The 8,635-nt window shown below is 37.0% G+C and overlaps 1 protein-coding gene across 2 annotated transcripts; it reads left to right on the top strand.

The window, feature by feature from the left end:
• The first annotated feature begins 366 nt into the window (after positions 1-366).
• LOC114917429 (G2/M phase-specific E3 ubiquitin-protein ligase-like) lies at positions 367-8,423 on the top strand. 2 transcript variants are annotated; one of them, XM_065959897.1, is made up of 11 exons: positions 367-3,057; positions 3,433-3,695; positions 3,791-4,192; positions 4,372-4,419; positions 4,541-4,578; positions 4,810-4,903; positions 5,107-5,321; positions 5,432-5,699; positions 5,919-6,073; positions 6,658-6,896; positions 7,157-8,423. In XM_065959897.1, exons 2-11 carry the CDS (start codon positions 3,537-3,539, stop codon positions 7,405-7,407), a joined length of 1,869 nt encoding a protein of 622 aa, XP_065815969.1. In that variant the 5' UTR covers positions 367-3,057; positions 3,433-3,536; the 3' UTR covers positions 7,408-8,423. The 2 variants fall into 2 exon arrangements, with proteins under 2 accessions (XP_065815969.1, XP_065815968.1); XM_065959896.1 differs by having other exon boundaries at positions 367-3,695.
• Positions 8,424-8,635: the final 212 nt, after the last annotated feature.

The following is an 8,635-nucleotide window of genomic DNA, read 5'->3' as shown; positions in this document are numbered from 1 at the left end:
GGATATTTAGGCTCTTACTAGTAGCACTAGTAGTACTAGTAGCACTAGTAGTACTAGTTGTACTAGTAGCACTAGTACTACTAGTGGATATTTAGGCTCTTACTAGTAGCACTAGTAGTACTAGTAGCACTAGTAGTACTAGTAGCACTAGTTGCACTAGTTGCACTAGTAGCACTAGTAGCACTAGTTGTACTAGTAGCACTAGTACTACTAGTGGACATTAAGGCTCTTACTAGTAGCACTAGTAGCACTAGTAGCACTAGTTGCACTAGTTGCACTAGTAGTACTAGTAGCACTAGTTGTACTAGTAGCACTAGTACTACTAGTGGACACTTAGGCTCTTACTAGTAGCACTAGTAGTACTAGTAGCACTAGTAGTACTAGTAGCACTAGTTGCACTAGTTGCACTAGTACTACTAGTGGACATTTAGGCTCTTACTAGTAGTACTAGTAGCACTAGTAGCACTAGTAGTATGCATGCTGATGAAGCAGTCGGGACAAGGATTTTGATTGGTCAATGTCAAACCAATGATTTTGCCAGCCTTAAAGGACCAGCTCTGAATAGTACCTTGAGATAAACTGTGGCTAATTTTTTAAGCTTTGTTTATTTGTTTTACGTTATATTTTCACAAAATGGTAACACATTGAATGTCCTTTGGTAGAATTTTATGACCCATGCTCAAAACCACATCTGATATTACATTTTTATTTATGTTACAGAGAAGTATTGATCTCTAGTCCAATCTTTGTTTTTTAAACGTTGTTTTATTTGTTATAAAAATCACTAATGATTATTAGTGATTGCAGTATTTGTGGGAAATTAAAGCAATGACATGTCACTGAAATATATGCAAATATTTATACTTTTTAAATGTTTTTTTTCTTTTTTCTTTTTAACTATAGGATCAATTTATTTTGTGTTCTTTCAAATGACAGCATGTTTCTATGTGAACTGGAAATAAACCAACCAGGTCATAACGTGATTTAAAAAAGCAAAATAAAAGTCAGACAATGTCTTCTTTTAAGCAACATATTATTATAATAAAAAATATTAATATTTTATTTAAAATACATTTATTTTCCATTGTAGGCCTATTCTAATGGTTGGAATACATATATTCAACCATAATCCTTTTTAAATAATATTGTTTCCAAAATGTAATTATAATTGTTATCATAGCAGAATTGTAAGGAAAACTATTGTAATCATAATAATAAAAACAACTATATAATTATAACAGAATGTGTGAAATAAAATATTAAGTTTTCACTGTAATCGAACTAACATTTTCTTAAACCCAGACACAGCCTACAACTGAAGCATTTTAATCTTTTTCAACAACATCTAAGACAGACACATAATTGCACGTTCAGAAGTAGACTACAGCTGCAGTGGGGTTCTTAGTGCTTTTTATGCTTTTTTTCACGGTCAAATATAACCAGAAGGTGGCGGCAGACATGAACTGCTAATCAAAGCTATCGGTGTCATGAGCCAGACTTCAGAAGAAGCTGCCACAGAAAGTGGTTTTAATAATATTATTAATCGCGTGTGGAATGCTCTGGATGTTGCAAGACAAGAACTGGCAATGCAAAGGAGTGAAAGCAACATTTTGAGTGCCACCAGAAATGCTTTCCGGAGACGAAGAAGAGCAGGTCCGATGACAGGTAAGTAGCATGTGTAAGCCCTCTTAAATTAGCATTAGCACCAAATGGTAAAGTTCGGTTTGATTAGTTTATTTCAGTATGTCCATTTTCAGTGTCAATGCTGAATTGCAAGGGGCTTTTAAACGAATCCTTTTTTGTCCCACTTCATAGTCAAGTCTAAGCAGAAGGCTTAGCTAGCTATGGCTGTCCTATGTGTAGCTAACAGAAACTATTGGAAAAATCCGGACCTAATTCTCAGTAGGAATGCGGCTTTTGCGTCTGACAAACTGTGACACAGTCTAATTTATAAATCAAAAGCTAAGGGTTAAATTCTGCCTAAACTTCGCTGCAGAACAAATAGCCTCTCTGTGCTTTGCCGTTTTCAATGGTAACTGCACCGTTACTACAGTGTCTCTGATGACCCATTGACATTTTTCTGTGATCATGAAAACAGTTCCGCCTCTGGATAACCTATAACTATTTATTTGCAATAATGTAGCCTATGTTAATGTTACTTTGACATTACCATTATCTTTATAATCTGGGGTGTAGCCCATACATATTAAAGTATCGCTCAACTTTCTAGTGAACTGGAAGGTGTACTCTGTGCACGCTGTTTTTCCTCTGTATGTAGACAGAATTGAGAACCATCAGTATGATAATGCATCCGAGACAGCGAGGAAGTGAGAGCAGGTTCGGATGGCTTAACTCCACAATCAGACATGAAACAAGAGAAAACGGCGTGAAGCAAAAGTCTTTATGCAGTATGCTTTGTGAATTGGACCTTAAGGGAGCAAAAAGCAGGCGCATATGATGCGCAATTCATAGAGCTATTTGAAGCCACAATACATTCCTAGGGTCAATTTTCCTCTTAATATGTAATGATAAGCTTAAGTAGGGATGTTTTCTGACAATATTGAAAAAATAAATCTGGACATGATTTTCGTGCAGTATTGAGTGTAATGATGTTAAGAGAAGCCTCCAAAACTTTTCAATGCATGGATTGTATAAGTCGATCATCACTTTAAGGGGGGGCTGCCACTTTGATTTAGAGGGCTTCTCTGTAAAGATCTCAGTAATTTTAAATGAGATATTGCACAAATATATGTGCTGTACGAGAGTTAACAGCAGCGACTAAGGGAGAATTTAAGCTATGTTATGAACATTAAATATTAAAATGTTATGTCAATGACTGAGGACATAACATGAGAATGAATATAATGAGTATATAATGTACATAATAAGGTGATCCTTGCAATAATATGTAACACACTATATTTTTGATTTGAACACAAGCCCCTGCAAACAGGACACCTGGAGTTTGGAGAGTAAAGCTGTTCCTGCTACCAAATGCTGATGAAGTTGTCCTTCCATCTCATTCAGAATGCTGTAAACTAAGCCAAAAAGGCTTAGGTAAGATACACATGTATTAGTTTTGAAAGTGAGCATTCACTTGAGTTTTTATGGACACCACAAACACCACAGTTACATAATCTCATTCCAGTACCATTTGTCTGACATGTTTTGGAAGGTGGACTTGCCCTTACTGTGCTATATAAAATGATTGTAAGATTTTAAGCTTGCACCATAAAAAAATAAAAAAATAAATCATATTGTGCATAAGGCACAAATAGCCACATCATATGCTCACAACATAACAAATATAACAATATATGTTGTTAAAGGCTTATAAAGACACTGTAAGGCCTTAACTCCTAGTTGGTGGTTAGAAAGAAAAAATGAGTCAACATATCATACTCGCTGACATAAATTTGTATTGTTTTTCAGGAATCCCAAGAAATGATTTACCAAGTGGGGTCTCAAATAGAGGTTACGTAGAACTTTCTTGGACTCTTTCAGAGTTTGATAATTACATCTGCCAGAGCTTTCCCATGGTTAGCCTGAATGTCATTGGATATCATCTTGCAAGAGCTGATAAGACCAGGGTTCTGACTAAAATTCAGGCTAATACATTGAAAGACCTGAAGAAAACAGTTGGAAGAAGCAGGGTTTATATTATTCCCCAGACCACTATTACACTGCCGTTACAGGTGAGTTTTTTTGTTTTATTTGTTCTATTAGGGCAGCACTCCTTTTGAATTTTAGCATACTGATGAGAATTATCAAACATTTCTTTTCCATTTAGATCCCCGAACCTGAAGGGGCTCATAGCCCACCAGAAACATCTCCACCAACTGGACCTGAGACAGCTTCACAGTCTCTAGCTTCTTCAGCATCCACACAACTGATGACCACACCAACTGCTGCATCGACAGCCATCAGACCTGCAGCCTCAACCACTGCCCCTGCAGCCATTGATGTATTTCCATCCCAATCCCCTTCATCACTGGCCCTCAGACCTCAAGCCTCAGGTTCTGCCCCCCAGGTTACACCCCCTGCTCCTACGGTTCCTATGAACATGCCAGCATTCACATCTAACAGTAATTCTCATATAGGTGCAGAGTCCCCTCCCCTTAATGCCATGTCACTCTCTTCAACTCTTGACATTGATGGAAGCTCACCAAGGACAGACTCAAACCCATCACTTGTAAGTTGCTGCAAAAAAAGAGTAAATTTTGTATCTAATTCTGATTATTCAGACTAAAGTAAACAGTAGGCTAATCTTAATGATTTCTAGCTGTATTAAAAGATAATCGTTATAATTTTTTAAACCTAACCTCAGTAAAATGCAGTTAGATATACATTGTAACTCTTTTCTATCAATAGGAGGCAAGTTTGGATCCTGCACAGTGGCTGAATGCTGGTACCCCAGAGGTAAACTTTTACATGACAAAAGTAATTTTTTCTTATTGTTTTCCATTTAATGTCTTCTATTAAATTTTTCAAATATATTGACTTTAACTGGAACATTCCACACAATATTTTTACTTTACAGGTCTTTTACAGAAGGGCACATGTGGAACCACCTAATAGGTATTTTTTATTTTAATAAAAACAGGAACCATGTGTGACACCTGGCTTTACATTAATTTACACTCATAATACCCAACTTTACATAGATTTTACTAATAATAATAACTGAATACACCAGATTATCCCCAAAACTGTACCAAAAATGTTTGGGTTCAGAAGAGTTTGAAATTATTTTTTGAAATGCCTTAAAGTTATATTGACACTTACAAAGAAATCTGTCTGCCGTTGTAGTACTTCTATCAATGACTTTGTCATTGATGATTCAGAGGAAGGGGAAGAGGACGATAACATTGCAGTTCCTTTTGAAAGTGACATGCCTACGTCTGTAAGTTTTATTTTTTTCCTAACAAAAACCGATAAGTGTAATTTTCAATAATTTTCAATAACTAGCCATTTCACGTACTCACAATAAAAATAATTGTATATTGCTGTTTTTAAAGATATTCTAAGATCATCAGTCCTATTTAGTGACCAACCTCTTTTGCCAGTCATTTTTATTGTATACTTTATACATTTATTATTCTTCAGGAGGAAGTGGAGCTTGCCATAATTCTGAGCGCTTTTCGAGAGGATCACCTTTCTGGGGGCGTCATATCCACTTGTTGTATCAGGAGGAAAAAGCTTCTGGAGAGTGCCATTAAAGCAATCTCCAGAGTCACTTTCTGTTGGACCGATTCACCACAGATTGAGTTTGTAGGAGAAGATGCAGATGATATGGGGGGACCACAGCGAGAGTTTTTCAGGTCTGTGTACCCTCAATATCTTTGAAATATTTTACTCAAAATGTGTTCATGTTTTCAAGTAATTGCATTGTTAGATCGTTTGATTTGTCTTTGCTGTTGCTCTACTCTAGACTCTTGATGATAGAGGTTCAGACCTCTCTTGGCATTTTCGAAGGAAAGGCTGGCCAGGTCTTTCTTAGTTACGACCAAGCAGCATTAGACCAAAATAAGTACTTCAAAGCTGGGAATCTTATCGCTTGGTCGATTGCACATGGAGGTCCATGCATCAAAGCCCTGGATCCCGGCCTCTTCCAGCTGATGTGTGGCCAGGAGCCACAGCTTGAGCAGTTTGACTGGCAGTTGCTGCCTGACCCAGAGGTGCAAAGCAAAGTCAAAAGGGTACTTAATATTTATTATGTTATTCATTTTGGGGATTTTAAACAAACCATTTTTTAACTGGTAGACAATATATCAATTTGTTCAATTCTTGATAAACACTTTTTAACACAAGTTAAGAACATTGCTCTATAAATAAAGATTACTATTAAATCTCAGATCATATTATTGCTTAATTTGAAACTCCAGCTAAATTGTTCTCACTCAGATTTTGCTATTTAGATCCTAGAGTGCAAGACTGCAGGGGACCTGACAGCACTCCAGAAAGACTTGGGGGACTGGATTAATGAGTGTGGTGTCCCATTCATATTCACAGCTACAATTGAAGACATACCAAAAATCTATGCTTACGTGGTGAAGCACTACATCTTTCTCAGGTAAAAATGTATATACAACTGAAATAGGCCTAAAAAAAACAACAACTACAAAACACTACAAAAATCTATAATATCAACTTGAAAATTTTTATGTAAATTTGGCCAATGTTAAATTGTTTTTTTTTAACAAATGTAAAAGTAAGTAAACCTTTAATCCATCTCCTACGAAAATTGACATTTCAACATTTAAATGTTTGGATTAACAGGACAAAAAGCTACCGTAAATCATCAATCTAGCAACACATTTATATAAAATATTGATGGTAGTGTCACAAATTACCAGGACAGAAAGAAATACTACCAGCTGTAGGTCAGACATATGTTTTTTGTAGTGTTGTACAGGTGTTTTACTGTAATGGGTTGCCTCTGTTCTTTCTGTCCTGGTCATGGCTGCTAAAACCAAAAAGCTACTGTAAAGATACATTTAAGAAATTGTCATTTCATACTTGAATAGTATTTTGAAACATTTTTATTTTTGATCTAGTTTTCAGTCCCTTCCCAAAAAATAAGCGCATTTAAAAAAATATCTGTGATTCTAAACTTCTGAATGGTTTTATTCATGTTCTGTCTCTGTTGGTTTATAGAACGGCCAGAATGGTACACCAGTTCACAGAGGGAATGAACGCTTTTGGGAAGCTGTGGGACCTGGTAAAGGAGAACTGGATTGCCTTCCTACCATTGTTCACCAACATGCAGGAGCCTTTGTCAAAGGCAGCATTCAAGGCCATCTTCACTTACAGTTACAGCAGTAGAGGAACCAACCGACGTGAGGAAGAGGAGGACACCATCTACTGCTGGGAGCTGGTTCTGAACATGATTGAAGGTACATTTTATTCCTTTAAGAACACTATAAAATTTAATTAACGCCTACAAAGTCCATTTAAAATGTACTGTGACACAGGTCAAATAATGAAAGTGTAATTGTGGGATGTAATTTCAGTATAGAAAAATGTGGTCCAGAGAGTCATGTTTACAAACTATACAGTCCATACATGGAATATATACAGTCCTCATTTTTTCACGTTAGACAATTGATGTAGACATGAATGGTCATTTATTTTATTTATTTATTTTCCCTGGCAGACAAATTGACTGAACTCAGATTCGAAGACCTTCTGATATTCATCACTGGTGCAGATGAAGTCCCTGCCCTTGGGTTTCCAAATAAGCCCTGCATTGACTTCTTTGAACAGGAGTCAGGCCAGCGACGTTTGCCCTACGCCTCGACTTGCATGATGTGCTTGTTCCTTCCTAGAGGAATCACGCAGGAGGACGAATTACATCGGATGCTTTTTCAGGCCACTAAAGACTCTTTGGGATTTGGAAAGGTTTAGTCCTTACCAATTTAAGCTCAGAGTAGCAGAATCCTGGCAGGATTAGCTGATACTTTCAGTCAGTTTGCACCATCTTAACTAAAAAAAAACAATGTTAAAATATGGCTAGTCCCCCCTAACAAGTTCTAAAGTCTGTGTTCTTGTTTATGTAAAATCTACATTGGTGCTTGTAAAGCCTGCTACTTATGACCATTTTATTATTGACTAATGAGCCAATGATAAACTGTATTTGCATGACAGCCTTGTTTTTGTGATGTAAAGCTCAGGATCAGAGGCTAAATGTTATCATTTCTTACTGCTTTGTTCTAGGTTGTTCATCGCATAAATTATGCTTGATCTCACAGAAACATGGCATTCATGGAAATATATATATCATCTCCATCCCCATTGGCTGGTGAAAACACATCAGTTCCCCACGCAGAAATGTCCCAAGTCAAGTAAAACATCAAAATCCAGACAAAGGACAGGCTGTCTACAGACCAAGTCACCACCACACATTTACTGTATAGAGGCAATACGTAATGACTGAGTTGCATTGCTTCTGCACAAGTCTTTTTTTTTTTTGGATAAAGTTTCTGCATCCATCATTTTATTGTCTTTTCAAAACAATAATTAGCAAGTTCATTGTGTTCTGAGAATAATGTTTTGAAGCTCTCTTGCACACACAAGATACCTGTCCTTTAAGTGTGTTATTCCAGCAATTGCATTTTGAAGAGCCTGGTGTTGATCAGAGCTTATGTTGAGTGGTTGTTGCACAATCACTGCTCGTTCCAAGTCTTCTCTGTTTGCTTGTAACTGGGTTAGCTGTATGCCATGTCTTGCCAAGCAAGCCTCAAGATTTTCTTCAATGTAAGGGTCAACTCCAAAAACATTGTTAAGAGCTGTTGACTCCTGCTCAATGTTGGCCAGCATGCCCTCCATCCATATTTGTGTTGGTGTACGGTTATTAGCCGTTCTAATTTTATGGTTGTTCCATGCTTGTCTAAATAAATCTAGACGTTTTTGGATTTCGGGCTTGTAAACTACTTGTAGAGCCATTTTCTGAAAGTTATCTTCAGGGTTCAGGATTTGTTCATCTTCGAAAGAATAGAAAAGTGTGTAGAAGTAGTGCACAACCTGCTGAAAAACATCTCTCCAAAGACGTTCAATACGTTGGTTGTGTACAGACTGACCGGCAATGTGACCTGCATGTCCTTGTCCCTGCAGAAGGTTCATCAAAAGAGCAACC

This window comes from Labrus bergylta, chromosome 10 (assembly GCF_963930695.1).
Source record: "Labrus bergylta chromosome 10, fLabBer1.1, whole genome shotgun sequence".
NCBI lineage: Eukaryota > Metazoa > Chordata > Actinopteri > Labriformes > Labridae > Labrus > Labrus bergylta.
Note: the sequence above shows the minus strand (reverse complement) of the source record. Positions and strands in the feature narration are given on the sequence as shown.

What these genes read in the sequence shown, in the direction of transcription:
- LOC114917429 (XM_065959896.1), top strand. Translation starts at nt 3,384, where the DNA reads ATGAGTCAACATATCATACTCGCTGACATAAATTTGTATTGTTTTTCA. An exon ending in AAGCACTACATCTTTCTCAG is followed by an intron (nt 6,074 to 6,657) that starts GTAAAAATGTAT and finishes GTTGGTTTATAG; the next exon opens with AACGGCCAGAATGGTACACC. An exon ending in GGTTCTGAACATGATTGAAG is followed by an intron (nt 6,897 to 7,156) that starts GTACATTTTATT and finishes TTTCCCTGGCAG; the next exon opens with ACAAATTGACTGAACTCAGA.